Source organism: Barbus barbus (genome assembly GCF_936440315.1).
Source record: "Barbus barbus genome assembly, chromosome: 34".
In the NCBI taxonomy this organism is placed as follows: Eukaryota; Metazoa; Chordata; class Actinopteri; order Cypriniformes; family Cyprinidae; genus Barbus; species Barbus barbus.
Window position 1 is genome coordinate 15,320,488 of NC_136762.1, and position 20,260 is coordinate 15,340,747.

The 20,260-nt window shown below is 35.7% G+C and overlaps 2 protein-coding genes and 1 pseudogene across 12 annotated transcripts in view; 2 read left to right on the plus strand and 1 right to left on the minus strand.

The window, feature by feature from the left end:
* Positions 1-2,282, minus strand: part of LOC306854250 (serine/threonine-protein kinase ULK2-like) — a 36,324-nt gene extending 34,042 nt beyond the window's left edge. For 2 of the 3 annotated variants that reach the window (XM_079392107.1, XM_079392108.1), the window contains exon 1: positions 1,207-2,242. In XM_079392107.1, the coding sequence (XP_079248233.1) occupies positions 1,207-1,296 (90 nt within the window). In that variant the 5' untranslated portion in view covers positions 1,297-2,242. Of the gene's footprint in view, positions 1-1,206 lie in introns of all 3 variants that reach the window. The other variant, XM_079392106.1, reaches the window with a different exon arrangement.
* Positions 2,283-8,432: 6,150 nt separating this feature from the next.
* LOC306854493 (aldehyde dehydrogenase family 3 member A2-like) lies at positions 8,433-15,250 on the plus strand. Of its 8 annotated transcripts, none has more exons than XM_079392563.1 (12): positions 8,438-8,528; positions 8,866-9,059; positions 9,498-9,686; positions 9,760-9,991; positions 10,234-10,316; positions 11,506-11,714; positions 12,484-12,601; positions 12,691-12,832; positions 12,906-13,072; positions 13,134-13,233; positions 13,308-13,546; positions 14,517-15,250. In XM_079392563.1, exons 3-12 carry the CDS (start codon positions 9,525-9,527, stop codon positions 14,532-14,534), a joined length of 1,470 nt encoding a protein of 489 aa, XP_079248689.1. In that variant the 5' UTR covers positions 8,438-8,528; positions 8,866-9,059; positions 9,498-9,524; the 3' UTR covers positions 14,535-15,250. The 8 variants fall into 8 exon arrangements, with proteins under 8 accessions (XP_079248692.1, XP_079248689.1, XP_079248690.1 ...); XM_079392564.1 differs by having other exon boundaries at positions 8,438-8,494; XM_079392570.1 differs by having other exon boundaries at positions 8,438-8,494; positions 9,540-9,686.
* A 1,699-nt stretch (positions 15,251-16,949) lies between these two features.
* On the plus strand, positions 16,950-19,765 carry LOC306853822 (aldehyde dehydrogenase family 3 member A2-like; annotated as a pseudogene). The gene is made up of 8 exons: positions 16,950-17,115; positions 17,452-17,537; positions 17,630-17,838; positions 18,189-18,305; positions 18,404-18,545; positions 18,637-18,803; positions 18,904-19,003; positions 19,499-19,765. The product of its transcript is annotated as an aldehyde dehydrogenase family 3 member A2-like (transcript).
* Positions 19,766-20,260: the final 495 nt, after the last annotated feature.

A 20,260-nucleotide genomic window follows, 5' to 3' on the forward strand; every position in this document is an offset into this window, starting at 1 on the left:
CTGAACAGTTTGAGTGTTCTGATGAAGTCAGTATGAAACGGAAACAAATCTAATTTCTAAATGCATGTTATTGATTTTTTTGTGAATTTATCTGTGCATGTTACAGTTTTTTATATTGTTTGACCATTTCTTTTTTAATTAAAATGTCATAACTCAATCTTGTGGTGATTCAGATCAGTCTTCATTCATTCAACGACTGGTGGACTGAACCAAGACCCTGTACCAGGCCTATATGTTTTCTTTTTCTTTTCATTTATCTCACTCGTTTGTATTTCAGATCTGTTGCAAATTCTGTTACATTGCAAATTAAAAAATATAAGAATATTATCAGGTCAGCTACAAATGTTTATATGAGGATATCCCCACCAGTCAGAATGAAACATCACAAATTAGATCCTTTTAATATCTCAGTAGTTTCACCTAGACACCAATGAGATTACATAGAGAAACTGGAGATGTAGCAAGCTTCTCAGATGTTTCTCATGGAAAACAACCCAGTAATCTCATGTGTCTCATATTTTAGATGAGATCTCAATGATGGAGGCCTTCAGATTTGCTCTGATTTGTACCAAAGTACAAACTGTCCCCATTTCAAGTCCCAACGGTTAATAGTATCTATTCCATCTTATCAAACACCTTTTTATGAGGCATAGTATTTATCCCAATTTGTTTCTAGTAAATATTTTATATATACTGAATATTTTATAGTAGTACTAAAATGATTCTAATTACTATTGGTCCAGTAACTTAAAAAAAAACACTAACAGCAAACACAGATACTCCATAGTTTTATGCAATGATGTTTAGGTGGCTTGCAATGTCCTCATAACATCAACTCAGTGTGTTTTGTGTATTTAGGCAATGTCAAAATCAAGCACAAAAATCATAACAAAATGTGGGTCCCGTCCCTCCGCCCAGACGCTCAGACGGCTTATTCACGGAGGCTGTTTTATGAATGAATGACTCCTATTCTTGCACACGTTACATAAAAACAACCCACGGTTTCTAATCAAGAACTGCTATGACCGAGAGATGTGCAAAAGCACAATGCATGCATTTAATCCATGTAAATTTCACATTTGAATGCTTAACTCTTGCTGGGGTGCAAACAGGACGAACTAGACGCATATAGCCAGCATGGCCCACATTTGCAGTGAATAATGATGCTCATCCGCAGGGACTCAAGCCAGTCATGTGCTTATTTACCTTTTTATGTCTTCCCTTGAAGACGACCGCAAAGGCTCCGTGTCCGACGAGGTCTTTTCGACTGTATTCAAAGTCTCCCACCGTCTCCATTTTTTGGCAGGTGTCCAATGATTCACAACAGCTTGTGATGGAGAGGCTATCGGGGACAAGTTCTTCAAACTCTCGTTAATCCAGACGACAGTCTGTCCGAGAACCCCGTCATCCCCAAATTATGAATGCGAAAGACGATTTAGTACACTTGAGAGTTTCCTAATAGCTGACTGGCTTAAAATCAAGACGTGGTCAGAATCAAAACAAAGGACTAGCTAAATGTGAAGTTTACTAGCTAGATGCACATAACTAGTTCCGTTGTCGCTCTCTTACCCAGTTAACAAGACATTTCGCAAAATAGCTAGATGAAATAGCAATTAATTAATCACACACCGATATAGTTTCCAAGCTACATGATGTCAGTTCAGTTTAAAAGGAAAGAAAGAGGTTGCAAACGCCCTCTCTCTTTTGTAATAGTGCCTCGTTAGCTCAATAACAGCGCGGTGGGTCATTGAGTTTCCCATCGCTAGCTGGGGATATATTACAATATTTACAATTACAACGCAGCAGATAAATCGCAATAAATAATATCTAACGTTAGAAGTGTCCCAGCATCTATTTTGCATATAGACAAGCAGTGCCGCTTATATAATGGCAGGTCAGTTCATAAAAAACCGCAATCCAGCACCGTTCCTACTCGTTTAATGCAATAGTCATCTGTCCTTCTGCTTCTATGATAGTCTCCTTCAAACCCATGATAGCTGGGTAACGTTACACCATTTCTTCAGTTCACCCCCTGTCCTGCTTTCGATCTCGCGGGACTATGCTGGAAAACATCAGTGTGTCACTTTTAAGAAACGCAGGAAAAGACGTTAAAAGCACGATCCGTTAACGTTTATCTTCAGTTCGTCCCGAGAAGTTGACCATGATCACAGCTTGCTGCATTACAATGACAGAGCTCTTACAGGAGAAGACGATCATAACGTGTTCCTCCGCGCACCCATGTGCGTCGCCCTCCGCCGCGAGAGATAGTCCCACTCCATCTCAAACCTTAGCTCGGCAAGAAAACACTAACGTTAGACTATGCAAAGGATGCTGTAAAAAACCGAACAATTTTTCACCAGAATGCAGTTTAATAAGTACCTACGAAAGAAAGTAAGTAAGAAAGAAAGATTGTTTTGGGGTATTATACCTAATATGTTCAAGAAAAAATGTTCATAATGTTGAACAAATACATAAAAGTAATAAGACTCCAATGCTAATGTATTTTTAATAGAACAAAACAATTTGACAGCACTTGGTGCTCCTCCTGGCGGCGGATGCCTGTAGCACACGCAAATAAAAACAAAATTGTTTACTAATGTCACATGGCCTCACGGGCATCCTCTTGTGGTAAAACAGACTGTATAAATGATTTTCTTACACCATTGACAGTTTTTTTAAACACTTATCTTTGATAAAGGTTTCAGACATTGCTTCTCAAGTAAATGTATATTTTTTTTAAGACTGATTTGATATTTGTACAGGCAAACAAGGCATAAATATGGAGTAAGAAATATTTTTTTGCAGTGCAGCATTCCCAGAAGTTTTGATTGCAAGATATCCACTGTATGAGATAATGGTAAAAAATAATAAGTCTGAACATGCATGGCTACTGTTATAACTAAAATGTTACATGCTGAGTGACCCATGTCTCAACACGCCTTTCACGTGTCCATGTGAGGCATCAAAGTAAAAGATTTATGGGGTGAGGCAACAGACATGGGTGGGTCCATCTCCAGTCTCACTTTGTGGTCACTTAGAGTTGGAGAACAGCATGATCATGGTTGTCAGTTTCCATTGGTTGTGATGGTCAAGAATTTCTTCTGTAATTTAACGAGGAATTCTGGCCTACCTCTTAAACACAATAATCCATACACAAGTCTCATATTAACCCTGTAAATTCTATTGAATCATATTAAATACTCACAATTCCTCCTCTAAATTTTTAACATGATCAAAACTTGCTGAAAATGTTGTTGTACACCATTTACTACATTCCTTATGTTGTCTGACTGATAATTTATACTTTTAGCAATTAAAAGGCCTTTTAATTATAAAAATATCCCTTCAGGTCTCTTTTGCTGTGAAATCTTGAATGGTTTTTATTAAGTAAACATAAGAATAACTTTTATATTGTTAGTAATATTTCAAGATTAACACTTTTTGTACTGAAGCAAAGTAGGCTTAAATACACAAATAATTTTCATTTGAGAAAAATCATGTTAAAAGTAACATATATGATACATCAGGCTTTGAGGAAAGTTTATTTATCTCTCAATCATCATTGTATTGCATTACATTATAGCCTAAGTATTTAAATATCATCTTACTGTAACAAAATTATAATGGGGATACAGACTGACAACTTATATTTACATGCATTTTATGTAAGCAGTCTGCTATACTGTAATTAAACTCTTATTGTCTTACAATACAAGCTATCAGAATTGAATCGTACTTTTTTTGCCATACATTGCGAATATCAGCAACTGCTCCAATTTCCATATTTTTGTTTGCGTGTAAGTTTATATTTTGTCTAACGATTTGATAAACTGAGGAGTTTAGCTGAAAATATTGTTAGTATCATTAGATGTAAAATCAGAGAGGTAATAATCAATTAATAAACATGATGTTACCATTATACCCTAGGAATAAAAATAATGGTAAATTGTGCTTTTTGGTGGTTAGTAAGTCTTTATGTGTTTCTATATATAACCTTTATTTAACTAGGAAAGTCACATTGAGGTTAAAACCTCTTTTACAAGTGTTTTTTCTAGTGCAAATATATTGCATATCATAGATTTTAAAGCACAAAGCACATATTGCTATGAAAAAATATTAGTGTCTTATATGAAAATGAATGGTAATTTGATATATACTATCAAACTAAATGATTGCCATATTCATGATATTCACAATAATATCTTCATAAGATATTATAAGCTGGGGTAAGATGACTGTACTTAATGGAAACAGTAGGAATGAGATGAAATAAAAGATCATAATGGAGGAAAAAAACAAACCAAGTGAGCTAGCATTAATGATTGAAGATCACTAAATAAATCTTGCCAGAAGCAACCCAATTATTTTCTTTTCAGCCTCTCCATATTTCATTCTTTTCATTATTATTTTACACAGGTTAAAAACAGAATTTCTTAAATAAAATAAGCAGATCTGTTGTTTTTGCTTTATTTGGTCTATACTGGACACTTACCAAGGTAGAAAAAGGACAACAAAAGGATTTTAAAAAAAAATGTGAATACCAATATGTATGTGAATATGTATATTCATTCACAAACAAGATTCATTCAGTAGATTCACAACTACATTTACATTTAGTAAATGTAACTAATGAACTAAAGAGCAACTAATGAACTGCTCCTTCACAAGTCATACTTAAAGGCTACCGCTTGTGCTAAAGTCAGTCTATGGAGGCAAAAAAAAAGCCAAGAAAAAGTAGTTGTGCACTTCAAAAGAAAGCAACTTTAGTGAATGAAAGGTATAAGTCAGTGCAAGAATTATTATTATTATTATTATTTATTATTATTATTTAATCATTTAGCAGACGCTTTTATCCAAAGCGACTTACAAATGACAAAAGAAGCAATCAATTGAAGTATTAAAACAACTAAAAACAGATCCAAAACTAAAACTTTATAAATACTACCTATACACATTTTAAAAATAAAGAAATTAAATAAGAATGATTTGTACACTTAAATGATTCATGAACCATTCGTAATTATGTTCCTAATTATGATGCTTGCCTTAACACACACACACACACACACACACACACACACACACACACAAATGAGGAATATATTCATTAAATGAACATTAAATGAAGATGCTAATGTTAATAGAGAAGCATATATAACATGTAACATATAGCTTGTGCTGCTCTAATAGACTTATTGCTAATGATGTCATGTTGTTTACATTTAAATAAGCAGCAACATTATGTATCAGTAAAGCAGCTTTAGTTGATTTTTAAAAAATCAACACAACTGTCCCTGAAGCCTTGAAGCCCGATCGCACGCACAAGCTCTTCACAACTCTACAGTTTGGTGAGTTTCATCAATTTGTCAGTTTGTGAAGTTTTTCTTGATTCCTCTTCATGGAGCAGCATCGCCCGAGAAGAATCAGGGCTCTTCCCAAACACCTGAGGGGATTCTTAGTGGAGGCCGTCTCTTCCATTCAAGGGCTCTGTGAGCTTTCACAGCTGGCAGCTGTATTCAGGTTGGATCACACCTACAGCTGCATCTCTGCCAAAGCTAGAAGACCCAAAGGTTTGGAAGAGCGCTACATGAAGAACGCTGCTTTTCTTCCTGACATCCAACCAGCAGCCTCAGTCTCTTCAGTGGACATGTGTTGGGCTCCTCTGCGCCAGCAGGAAGAGCCCGTCTCCATCCACGGCCACAGTATACAGGGCTACCAGGACATTTACCGCTCTGTAGCCGAGCCAATGATGAAGACATGCTGTGGTTGGCACCGTCCCTACAGCCTTGAGCTGGGACTGAAGATAAAGCAGCGCCTGTGGGAGACACTCAGCTGCCCATCACTGCTGGAGACCGAACAGCCTGAAGGATATATTCTCATAACTGAAAACTTCTCCATAGCCAGCAGAAGCTTCGCTCCACAAATAGACGTGGACATCAGTGAAGAGCCCCTGCCTGAGGCAGACACTGAACCATCACAGTGTCACATGGAGCATCACACAGCAGGACCTATACATACTGTATATACATTTACATAGTTCTTTACACCATAGAGTAAGTTTCAGTTTGCAGAGTAAGTTTTATTTTGTAGAATATGTTTTTAGTACATTGCTGTGTGGTTTTTCAGATGATTTTGTTGATTGTGTTGATATGCGGTTTCTAAGTTGCTCCAAGCCGTTTTTAGCACATTGCTACATGGGATTGTCAGGACGTTTTGGTGGTTTCTTGTGCGTTGACATGCGTTTTTAAGGTTTTCTGTGCGGATGTTAGCTTGTCTTGTTGTGTTTGCTGGACTCTTCTGTTTGGTTTTTCATGTGTCGTTACGGGGTTGTTAGCTGTTGGATGTTTTGAGTGGTTGGTTGACATGCAGCTGTTTTAAGCAGTTGGGTTAGGATAGGTTAGGGTCCCTCACCTGGTTTGCAGCTTGATGTGCTGTGAGGGCTTGTGTGTATTAGTGATGCTGAGAGCTACGTCACTGGTAGTTCACAACTACTGGCAGGGTCTCCCATAGTGGACAGGTCTCAGCTGAGATGCCAGACGAAGACAAACCACGTGATTCTGGACAGTAAGAGATTACCTGATGTTGAAGATCACAGTCTTATAATGATGGGAGCAACATCAGGATTATCTGAATGGAAAAAACTTCAAACTGATTATATGTGGAAGTCATCGATGGATTGATGGAGGCATCCGTTTGAACATAACAAGGAAAGTAAAGGTGTTACTGATATTAGTGACCTCAGGTAAATGATCATGTGAATACAGAAGTGAAAAGTATTGAAACATAATAATTACTCTCAACAATAGGTAAACACTAATCACAGTAATCTGGACTTCATAAACTGGAAATTAATAAAACTACTGCTGTCTTTTTCAAGTCAAGTTAATTTTAGTTGGGTAGCATTTTCTTTTTACAATACACATTGTTTCAAAGCAGTTTTATGGAAATTTATGATTTTAATGTTCTATAATGCCTAAAACCTACATTTAGCAGTTTAGAGTGGGTTAGTAGGGTTGTTTACATTTGGCAATGATATTAATGATCAACCATTTAAGATTTACTCTTAGTATAGGCCTATATCTCTTTATATGAGAATATATGGTTTATGCAAGATATAGGCATACCGTCTATATAGTTGTCAGTTGAGGTGAGTAATTAATTTTGATGTGAAACTGAGGATTATGAAATGTCTAAAATCGATAATCAGTCGATTAAAATATTTATTCATAATTGATAGCATGATTCTTTAGAGTTAATCAGCATTATTCACAGATTTTTAAATGCTGAAATTTAATTCAGTATTTTACATATAGATTTATCTGGGTCATTCTTCAATTGTGGTGGCAAGTGGTGTCCCTCTACTTTACAACAGTTGAAATAAACTTTAAATACCAATACATTTTGCATGTTTGTATTCTGTAGGGTAGACACAATTTGTGCACTATTAATAGTTACATTTTTGTTTTAAAATGCATATTTAATTGAGTTTTAGAGATGGTATTTGTAACAAAATATGCATGTTCCCACCATACCTTAGAGAGGTATCATGGAATGTAATTGCAACATAACATTTTTAACACAAATAAAGTGGTTATAATGTGAATATAGATTTTATTTAACATGTACAATATTATTAAATTGTTTTAAAAAATACATATTTTGTTATATTTAAGAAAAAAGTTGTGTCCCCCACCAAATTCATGTCTGTGGTGTTACCACACTGGATTTTGCCCCTTTAAGAAAAGGGAGAAATCTATTTGGACTACTTCCTGTGTGTAAAGGTCACTGCAGGTGCTGGTTGATCTGAGGGGTGCATGGGGAGAACATTCTTTCTTATTAATTTTCTTAAATTTAGCTAAATTTCATGTGCCACACTTTATTAGTGTCTGTGGTGTTATGTTGATAACTTGCAGATTTTACATATTTTAATCAAAATTTTGATAAATACATACTTATGAATATTTCCAAAATGTCCCCTAATCTTGAAATCATCATGATGGCAGCCTCCATTTGAGAAAAGTCTGGATTTAGGCTGATTTGTCTGTGTTACTGTCTTTTCTGGTAACACCACAGAGCCTATAGTAATGTTATAATTACGTCTGTGGTGTTACTTCAAAATGGCATAGACATAAGTGTCTGTGTCACCAGTGTTTGATTTAAATTATTTAAAAATAAAAATGTTCTTAAGCTTTCATTTGAATGGATATAGCATATTAAATTGCATAGAAATATATTTTATTTGAAAAAAAAAAACAAATTCTGCCTCTCATTTGCCACCCCAATTGAAGAATGACCCATCTATATTATGCAGTTAACCTTCATCATGAAAAAGTCATGAAATGAATTAGACTGGTTTTTAAAAGGATGTTTCCACGTGATGATAACACTAGTCCAGCAGGTGACGGTATACAGCAATATAATCTATCCGCCATAAAACACAGAAGAAGAAGAGGACCGACGACCTCGTTATGAAGTTATGTTGATGTCTTCAGAGGTAATCTGAAAGTGGCCTTTTATTCAGCAGCTTTGTAAGTTACATCACAATTTTGCCAATTATTATTATCGTAAGTTTTCGCCAAAGGTTACAGATGTAAAATGTACACAGACATTACACTTGAAGTGTGGAAGACAAAGAATTAAACGTATTTTCCCACATATACTAGAGGGAGGTAAAAAGTATCCACATTTAATTCCTAAAATATAATACTAAGGTTTTCCAAGCTTCAGAAATCAAGAAGCAGATATTTTCCCCTGTGAAGCAAGTAACGTTAACGTTTAATCACAATTTTCTTAATGTGTCGAGTATGTAGGACGTTAATTGAAACAGATGTTAACTGAACTATTTTTTTTCTTGCTTTGCTGAAGTCGTTCCAAGCATTCCAAGATATGAAGGAATCGTTTAGTAAACTGATTCAAAAGATTCGAGTCACTGAATCAAAATCCTTAATCACTGACAAACTCCACCCTCCGGAATCACACAACCTGAGGTCGTTCTCCTAGAAAATCCACATGGAAAAAAAACAATTTAGACAACAGCTGAAATAAACAGAAAAAATATTGTAAGTTCTTCAACAATCATGCAATGTTCACATGTCTGCTTATAGACACTACTGCTTTCATGCCTGTTACTTATTTGTCAGAGTATTACCCTAAATACATTTGGGTTTGCTTAAATTGTTATTAAATGCTTCTATATCATAATAATCTACAACGTGTGTACTTCAGTCCAATAGTATTTAAGTAAAGTAATACTTTTGCAAACTTGTAATGATGTACAATTACTCAAGTACTTTACACCCCTGACAGAAATGAGGAAAACCTCATGTCATAAACGTGCAGACGTTTCAAGAGGGTATAGTACATGTTGCGAAATATGCATGCTGCACTGAATTAGAATGGCATTTTTACAGTTTTTTTTTTTTTAAACTGTCCCAAATATATTTTTTAGGAAAGAATATTATCTGTTCAACTTTGTTTTATGAATTCTCTGTGTGTAGACTCACAATCTAGACTGACTTTCCAAAATGTCTCGGGAGCAGCAGGCTGTTCTTCAGGCCAGGAAGGCTTTCTTGACTGGAAGATCTAAACCCCTGGACTACAGAATTAAACAACTTCAAAACTTAAAGCGATTCATTAAAGAAAAAACAACAGACATTGCCAATGCCATGAGAAAAGACCTCCATAAGGTGAATCAAAATTGTGATCTCTGCATGTTTTATTTGGATGTTTGTATTGAACATAATAGCTGTGTTTTCACAGACTGCAAATGCAACACAGCTGTTTGAGATCCTTGGCTTGGAGGGAGAAATCAATCTGGCTGTCAGCAAGCTGGCTGAGTGGGCAGCTCCTCGTCCTGTGAATAAAAACCTTCTCACCATTGCAGATGATGTGTACATACAGCCAGAGCCTCTTGGTGTTGTGCTTATCATTGGGGCATGGAACTATCCAATAGCAGTTACCCTGCAGCCCCTTGTGGGTGCCATTGCTGCAGGTAAAGCACAAATCTACTGTTTGTTGAGACTGTCAATATACCATGTAATTAATACTATGTTTAAAAGGTAAAAAAACACCATAAAATATCACAAAAGTAGTCCATATAGCTTAATTGTACACTATATTTCAAGTCTTCTGAAGCCATACAATTTCTTTATGTGAGGAACAGATGTAGCTATTCAGTAATATTCTCTTTTTCATCATATCTGAAAGCTACCTTTGATCCTTATTTTTCTGTAGGTAATGCTGCAGTTGTGAAACCTTCAGAAGTGAGCTCTCACACGGCCAAAGTTATGGAGCTCCTGCCTCTCTACCTGGACCCTGTAATATTTCATTCAATGAAATTGTTATTATTAAAATATTATTTTCATTTTACTTGCTTAATTCTAAGCTTAAAGGGATAGTTCACCCAAAAATGAAAATTCTGTCTTTAATTACTCACCCTCATGTCGTTCCAAACCCGTTAAGACCTTTGTTCATCTTCAGAACTAAAATAAAGAGATTTTTTGATGAAATCCGAGAGCTTTCTGACCCTCCATATAGGGTGTGTCTCACTTGTCCTTAAAAGTGAAGCTGTGGGCTCTTTGATCGCCCCCTGGTGGCTGGCTGCAGTACAGGTCATAAACCCCGCCCTCTCCATGTAAACGAATGGGACTTCAGTCAAAATAAAAAAATAAATTACACTTCCAATACAATTTTCCCAAAAATGTTTTTGGTCATGTAAGGTAGTTGTTATCACGCTGATATATGTTCAATTGTTCGTTTTTGTGATAAGTTTGATTTTAGCTAGTAATTTGATGCGTGTCGTTATGGTTGATAGAGTTTGGGCGGGAGTTTGATTCCGCGGCTCCACCTCACGACTTTACTGCGCAGACTCTGGCTCCAAACTAATCTCTACTGCGCAGACTCTGGCTCCATATGACGTCATTCACTCAAGATGGCAGCGGCCATACTGAGATGTATTCGCTTCACTTTTCTATAGTGGAAGGAAGCGGAGACGCGTCGTCCATCCTTTTTTACAGTCTATGCTCCATATACAGCAACGCAACTGACACGTTCAAGGCCCAGAAAGGTAGTAAGGACATCGTTAAAATGGCCCATGTGACATCAGTGGTTCAACCTTAATTTTATGCTACGAGAATACCTTTAGTTCGCAAACAAAACAAAAATAACATAGCTATTAAGTTGACATAAGAATAAGAAGTCGTTATTTTAGTTTTCTTTGTGCACAAACAGTATTCTTGTAGGTTCATAAAATGACAGTTGAATCACTGATGTCACATTCACTGTTTTGACTATGTCCTTACTCCTTTTCTGGCCCTTGAATGTGGTAATTACATTGCTGTCTATGCAGGGTCAGAAAGCTCTCCGATTTCATAAAAAAATTGTGTTCTGAAGATGAACGAAGGTCTTACAGGTTTGGAACAACATGAGGATGAGTAATTAATGACAGAATTTTCATTTTTGGGTGAACTAACCCTTTAATTCTACCATCTCCATTACTGTGTTCAGGAGATGTATCAAGTGGTGACAGGAGGGGTTCCAGAGACCCAGGAGCTGCTGAAGCAGCGTTTCGACCACATCTTCTACACCGGGAGCAGCACGGTTGGGAAACTGGTTATGGAAGCTGCAGCTCGTCATCTCACACCAGTGACTTTAGAACTGGGTGGAAAAAGCCCCTGTTATGTTGACAAGAACTGTGACATCAGAATTGCCTGCCGGTGAGTCTGCCATGAGTTATATAAACCTAAAAATAATATAACATATAAAAGTATAATAATATATGTAGGGAATAATTGATGACTGGCCATTGAATTATTATTAGAAAAAAAAACTTCACCTAAATTTGTTAATCTGGCCACAACGTGAACCAGATATTAGCATTTTTAACAGTTGCTTCTTGTGCATTTTATACCTGTGAACAGCCATTTACAAATCACACGTGGGACTAATTAACTCAATATTAATGTCAGAGTGCCTTTGATTTATTCAAACTTCTTTAGGGACTGGACTAATGCGCAATAAAATTCCCTCTCCACTCCCTGTGTATTGATGCTCCCTTTGGATTGGACTCTCACTTAAGTTGGCAGAATACTTGTACCTTGCTAAGTCAACTTCGAAGTCCACTTATGGGCAAATATAACGCACTTTGTGTCTGTACTGTACATGTGTGCGTTTGTATGGGAGAGAGATCGGGAGAAAGTGTGATTTCAGTAAAACTTAATTTCTGTGGGGAAAACGTGGTAATATTTTGTAATTTTTATTCTATTGCTTGTTATATTTATTCGCTTGGTCAGTGTTTTTGTGGGTGTTGGTTCTTTTGCTGTGATAAGCTGTGAGGACCTTTGATATAACTGAAATCATTTTAAAAAGACATATGGAACTCTAATGCAGTCAAGACCTATTTTGAACCTTTTAAGTAATTAAAATAATAATAATCAACCAATTCCCTCAGTATAATGCTGCTTCCCAATGTTCTCGCATCCTTAGCCGCATCACTTGGGGCAAGTATATGAACTGCGGCCAGACCTGCATTGCACCTGATTACATCCTCTGTGAGTCCAGCATCCAAGACAAAGTGATTAATGAGATCCAGAAATGTATCCAGGTTTGTTTATATTTAGATGCTATTGCTCTTTTGACAATTTGACTTTTTGCCCTCATTGTCTCATTTTGTCCTCATTTATTTACTTACAGGAGTTTTATACGAATGACCCCAAGAGCTTTGCAGACTATGGACGAATTATTAACCAGCGGCATTTTAAAAGGATAATGGCACTTACTGAGGGTAGCACGGTGTCTATTGGAGGAGACAGTGATGAATCAGAGTGTTATATTGGTATGTACTCATTTAGCAAAAGTTAAGGAAATATGTAATGGTGTCATGAATTAATTTTTCCTTTGTGCTTCAGCTCCTACTGTTTTGAGGGATGTGACACCAGAATCTAAAGTGATGCAGGAAGAGATCTTTGGGCCAATCCTACCCATTGTTATTGTTAACGGCTTAAAAGAAGCAATTCAGTTCATCAACGAAGGAGAAAAGCCTCTGGCACTCTACATTTTCTCTTCCAGTAAAAAGGTAGAGTGATGCATTATTTCCACCGTGAAACAGCAGTTGAACAATTTGTATTTTCTCGCAGGTCATTAAACAGATGATATCAGAGACATCTAGTGGAGCGCTTGTAGCCAATGACTGTCTGGTGCATTTTACCATAAGTGATTTGCCTTTTGGTGGGGTTGGTGAGTATCTTTATACATTATTATGGCTTTCTAAATCAGCAGAAAAACATTGATTTACTGTGTAATTGTAACAGGGAATAGTGGAACTGGTCGCTACCATGGCAAATACAGTTTCGATCAGCTAAGTCACCTTCGCAGCTGTCTTATTAAGAAGCTGAACATGGAGGGAGTGAATCAGATGCGCTACCCGCCCCATACAACGGAGAAGTTACGCTGGGCCCGTATTTTACTCTTGAAGCAAGTTAATCTGACTCGCTGGCGTCAGGTGGCACAGGTTGCTATGCTTGCTACACTGGCAGCCTTTGTGGTGCAGGTGAGATGTTTCCTCGAAATGGGTAAATGAAGTAAATAAGAGCTAAATAAATGTTGCCTACAGGATATTTATTAGTAGGCTACTTAAAAGTATAATATATGCAATGCATATACATACACTACCATTCAGAAATTTGGGGTTGGTGATATTTTTTTTTTACTTTCTGTTTTGTTTTTGGCTAAAAACAGTAATATTCTGGAATATTTTTTCCCGTTTAAAATTACTCTTTTTTTTAAAAAAAATTTATTTGAGTATTTAAAAATGTAATTTATTCCTATGATGCAAAGAGATGAATTTTCAACAACATTATTCCAGTCTTCAGTGTCACATAATCCTTCAGAAATCATTCTATGCTGATATTTTTGCTCAAGAAACAATTCTTTCATCAACGTTGTGCTGCTTAATATATTTGTGGGAACCGTGATACATTTTTCAGGATCCTTTGATGAACAAAGTTTGAAAAAACAGCATTTATTTCAAATAAATGCTTTACTGTCAGTTTTGATTAATTTAGTGCATGCTTTTTGAATAAAAGTATTAATTTACCTAAAAATGATTGACCCATAACTTTAATATCGTAGTGTTTGTAATCTTTCTATAATATTTGATGCTGTTTGAAGTAGTACAGAAAGGCTCTGTCCCTGTGAAAGAATCACTCGACAGTTGATTTCTTTTGCCTCCTTTTAATAACAAAGTAAGCTGAACAGCAAGAAAATTGCAGCATATGGCCAAATACTTTCCCCCTTAATAGCTGGTTGATGGGAAAATCTGTTCCTGTTCATATGCCTTTATTGTTCCTAGGTAGACTAAAATAGAAGCATTTGACCTTTATACTCTAGGTTGTTGTAAAATACAACAGGGCCTTACAATAATTCAGTCTAATTTAGTCTAAAACAACATGTACCTTGAATTGTTCTCCTATTGTAAAGTATTTGTCATAACATTTTCATTTGTGTTTTGTGCTTTGCAGAGGCTTTTGCGACGATGAGGACAACCTGAATTTGTCTCTTTGACCCATCATCTTAGAGGGCTGTTGATGTGATTTCTTGCATATTGACGATATTAATATGTGCAGTACTCATAGTTTATGATCTTGTGCACTCTTTTGAATCAGATGATATAGATTCATGTCTTTATTGTTGCTTGGATTGATGTTAACAAGTAATTATCATATGGTTTGACCATAGAACTCTTGATAATGTTAGCTTTAATTCATTAGTCATTAGCAAGCATTATAAAATGAAGTAAAAACACTAATAATAAAAGTTACAATAAATTGCCCCATGTTGTACAATTAATAATGTGATTTTGTGCATCATATTGAATAATGCCTTCACCTGTGGTACACCCACTTCTCAGTAGCTCAACTTTATAAAGAGCAGATAATGTTGTATCGTAAGTGGACATGTATGGCAAGCCGTTTTGACTTTTATTCATTCTCAGGATATGAATTCTTGATGTCAACAATTCAGTTTTTACTAGTTAAAATGTTAATTCTTGATATCAGGAATTAGATTTCCACTAGTAACAATGCTAATTCTTGATATCAACAATTTAATGTCTGTAAAAACCACAGTCTATAGTAAAAACTCAAAAAAACATGTCATAACACAGATACAACTACAATATTTGATGCATATCATATTTAAATGCTATTTTATTAATTAGGCTGACTCTGTTTCATATAAATCATGCGCACAATGTAAACATGTCAGTTGTCATTTTTTAACAAGTTAGTTGCCAAATAGGTTTAACTAGGACTAACTGGTTTTGAGTAGCTACATTTTTTTTCCTTACATGAATAGACTTCATAGTGTTTCTATCAGTTCAAAGCTGAATAACAGATTGTTTTCTATTTCTCTGAAGCTATAGAAAAGTTGGTCATTTGTTCAAAACTACATTTGTGTATTTAAAATTGAGTGAATAGAATTATAAGATTAATTCAAAATGCCCAATTTTAACCAAAGATAACAAACAAATCAAAATCGGGAGGAATATTTTTAACTATAAGCCTTTTCCACAGTTACAATGCTGAAATACTGTAGATAAAAAAAATTTATCTACAGTAAATTTTGCGTAGTTCCATTTGCAGAGAACTAAAAGAGCAGGTCAAATCCATGTCCTTCGTAAAATAAAAAAAAGTTTAACAGGATGAAGTTTATGTATTGTCGTCTTATGCAAATTTATTTTAATTTTCTTTGTAATAAAAATTTTATAATAACCAAACATTCTCCCAATTGAGATCACCAACAATCTCCAGTAAGCAATATGTGATTTGGTGGCTGTCTTTTTTGAAACAGGGCAAATAGCTTCATTATTATTTCTAACTTTTAAAAAAAATATATTTTATGTCAACAAAGCTTGATGATGAAAGGCAGAGTTTCACAAGGTATTTTATCTATTAGTCACATAGTAATAGCAAAGAAAGGCTAGTTAAAGATTATGTTCCACATGAAGAAAATTTCATGAAAGTATTTTAATCAAGAAATCGCAAGTATTAATCGGTGTAAAAATAAAACTTAAACATGTTGGCCTTAACAAATAAAAAAGTTAATGACCACAGATCTACAAATATATAGGCCCTACACATTTTCCATAACAAACAATAATTGGTCAAAACCTGGCAATTTTTTTTATCTACAGTAGATGTGTCTTGGACACAACATAGTAGGTCAGAAGAGCATGACTTCTGGACAGGTTTCACATTTACCTTTGGAAAAGTCCTCTTGAAACCACAAACCCTTGTCTTTCAGTCTTTTGAGATAGGCAAAGTTCTTTTCAGCATCATCTTTTGCCAGTGTGCCCATAGAACGTTGTTGAGTGACCAGAGGAGTAAAATACCTTCATTTCTGAACTGAAATGGCCAATGGAATTCCCAGAAAGCTGACAATTTTATCAGCTCCGACAAATTCCTGCTCATGATCAGTCTAAAGATGATCAGAATTGGCTATCCTCTAATGAATATTCATACAGAATATTCTGTTTTCTTATTGGAGTTTTAGTTGACTTTTAAGAAATAATTTTTTTTTCCTGCTCAAACCTGCAGGAAATATATAATTCAGACCTGTACAAATGGAGAAGCAGGTTTTGGATGGCTTGAAGGAAATCTTACAGAAAACAGCAGCTCAGAGCCCTGCACCGCCTCATAACTGAACGCCAAGCAGACATCGATCAAGCTCTAAAACTAGACCTCAACAGGGCACGGCAGTTATTTTGACCGTTTCCTTAAAAGCTATAAAATATTAACTCAATGGCAACACTGAATGTTTTAGTGCCATTGAAATCATTCAGTGTTACTGAATGCTAATTCTTTATTGTCACTGTCATCAAACAGAATGCATATAACAGTTCACTCTTTGAGCTGATCAGCATCGAGAATGACATCAAGTTGGCGGAAAGCGACATGGCAGACTGGGCAGCTCCTCGGCCTGTAAAGAAGAATCTCAACAGTGCACTGGATGATGTTTACATAAAGCCTGAACCTTTGGGTGTTGTGCTGATAACTGGAACCTGGAACTACCCTTGGGCCATGATCCTGCAGCCCCTGGTTGGAGCTATTGCAGCTGCTAGTAGGATTTTTTTATTAATTACAACCAATATGAAAAGATGTGTGTTCAGCCATGCTACTTCCACAATATAAAGCATGTACAACCAGAAGAAAATGTTGGGCGGAACTTGAATTTATCTATTGGGGATAAATAAGTTTCATGACTGAATTGTGCATATGTTTTAAAGGCGGAGCAAGTTATCACATTTTGAAGAATGATTAAAGGAATGTGGATTAAGAAATTAATTGTCAATTTTGATTTCATGTTAACTTTTAATCTCTTTTAGCTCATTAAGCATCACCAACTCCAAATGAGATTTCAGCTCCACACTGTTTTCCACTTCCTTTTGTTGTTTAGGCAATGCAGCTGTGGTGAAACTGTCGGAGCTGAGGGAGCACTCTGCTAGACTTATGAAAGAACTGCTTCCTCTATATCTGGATAAGGTTCATAAACTCATTTTGTTTCTATAATTCAGTCTCATAATTGTTACTCAAGGTTTTTGAGAACAACTTGACAAGCATTTGGATCATTTCAGGAGATGTATCAAGTGGTGACAGGAGGGGTTCCAGAGACCCAGGAGCTGCTGAAGCAACGTTTCGACCACATCTTCTACACCGGGAGCAGCACGGTTGGGAAACTGGTTATGGAAGCTGCAGCTCGTCATCTCACACCAGTGACTTTAGAACTGGGTGGAAAAAGCCCCTGTTATGTTGACAAGAACTGTGACATTGCTGTGGCATGCTGGTAGAATACAGTTTTATGGGATAGTTAAGCCAAAAATAAAAATTCATAATTTACTCCACTTTAGGTTGTTCCAAACCTGGTTGATTTTCTTATTCTATGCAAAACAAACTGAAAAATGTCTTGATTTGTCAATGTAAATCAATGGGATCCAATATTATTTTGGATCCCATTGACTTTAATTGAAAGGAAAAAAATCCACATGAATGTCTTCATGAGAGTGAGTAAATAATGACAGAATTTTCCTTTTCAAGTTCTAAAATCTTAAGACTTTAGGACTTAAAACCTCTCATTTAAAGCTCTGGGAAACATTATCAGCTGAAATAACAGATTTCCAAATGTCTTTCTATCAGACGAATAACCTGGGGGAAGTTTGCAAATTGTGGCCAGACATGCATTGCCCCTGATTACATTCTGTGTGAGCAAGCATCCAGGACAGGATAGTTGAAGAGATTCAAAAAACACTACTGGTGTGTACTTAAAAAAATTAATAAAAAAGAATAATAATAATTGTAGTCCATGTGCATGTTGATAGTAAGACATGACCTAGAATCTTAACTAATTACAGGAGTTCTACCAGAAGGACCCTAAAAGCTCTCTAGATTATTGCCGAATCATCAATACACGTCACTTTGACAGAGTATTGGCTTTAAAGAATGAATGCACTATTGCTCTTGGAGGAGAGAATGATCGCTCACAGTGTTACATAGGTAATGGCCATTTTTACTGCCAGTAATAAAGGCATGAGTTTTATCAATTGAGTTTAGTAAATCAAAAACATGCATTTTTCTTCACCACCAGCTCCTACGGTTCTGAAGGATGTTTTACCCCATTTCAAAATCATGTAAGAAGAAATCTTTGGACCACTGCTGCCCATCGTGACTGTTAATGGCTTGAGTGAGGCCATAAATTTTATCAGCACAAGAGAAAAGCCATTGGCGCTCTATGTGTTTTCCTCTGATAAAATGGTATTCTTTTCATTACCCTTTTTTTTGGAAGGCAGAATAAAATAAAATTTTAAGTCAGGTTCAATATGTCCAAGTGAACTTTTACTTTGTTTCTATTTAGGTGATTAAGCGAATGTTAACTGAAACCAGCAGTGGAGGAGTGACTGTTAATGATGTCTTGATGCATTACACTGTCGTTACCTTACCTTTTGGAGGTGTAGGTATGCTAACCAATAAGACATAAAGACACTCAAGACAAGTACTGTTTAGGATGAATTTGCACTATTACAAATATTAATTTAGACCATTGTATATAATGGTAAATACATACAATTTAATATCTTATTAAAACTAACAGCAGCTGTTATTTTAAATTACATTTAACTGTATATATTACATCTATATGTCAGGCAGGCTTGCTGTTTTTAAATCCAGTCTTAAAACTTATTTTTATACTCTGGCATTTAACTCAGTATGAGAGCTATTTTATGTATCTGGTCAGTGTTAATGTCTGTTACTTTTCTTTTTTGTGTATGTGTAAAATTAGTTTTATCTTGATTATGCTTGTACAGCACTTTGGTATACAATTGTTGTTTTAAAAAAGTGCTCTATAAATAAACTTAGATTTTATTTGATATATTAGAATAACCAGCTCATTTGAGATATTTATCTGTTTGTGTCAACCTATCATTTTTTTCACTCTCGCTCTTTTTAAGGAAACTGTGGAATGGGCAAATATCATGGGAGACACACGTTTGACCAGCTGAGTCACCATCGTCTCATCAGCCTGTCTCATCAAGTCTTTTGCTATGGAGAGTTTGAATGACGCTCGTTACCCGCCACTAACAGCAGCCCGACTACACAAGGCCAAGTTTTTCCTGCAGCATCGCTTGTGCAGCTGTAGTAGGATATGTATGTGGGCCGTCATCGCAACCCTATTGGCAACTGGTCTGCTTGTTGCCTTAATAGTTGTGCTGATATAGGTATAAAAAAAACTTTTACAGCTTATAACATGGCATTGTTGTTTACTAGATTCTAATATGTGACCCTGGACCACAAAACCAGTCTTATGTAGCACGGGTATATTTGTAGCAATAGCCAAAAATATATTGTATGGGTCAAAATTATTGATTTTTCTTTTATGCCAAAAATCATAAGGATATTAAGTAAAGATCATGTTCCATGAAGATATTTAGCAAATTTTTGATTAGTAATATGCTTTGCTAAGGTCTTTGCTTGGACAGCTTTAAAGGCAATTTTCTCAATACTTAGATATACCTCAGGTTTCATATATTCAAATAGTTGCAACTCGGCCAATTATTGTCCTATCCTAACAAACCATACATCAATGGAAAGCTTATGCTTTCAGATAATAAATCTCATTTTCGAAAATTTTACCCTTATTTGTGGTCCAGGGTCACATATGTTCTTTCATGAGAAGTTGATTCGTATTATATTATATTTGCATTCCTAAGCAA

Coding starts and splice junctions, on each gene's coding strand:
- LOC306854493 (XM_079392567.1), top strand. Junction 9,687..9,759: donor TGAGAAAAGACCTCCATAAG/GTGAATCAAAAT, acceptor GTGTTTTCACAG/ACTGCAAATGCAACACAGCT. Junction 12,602..12,690: donor AGATCCAGAAATGTATCCAG/GTTTGTTTATAT, acceptor ATTTACTTACAG/GAGTTTTATACGAATGACCC.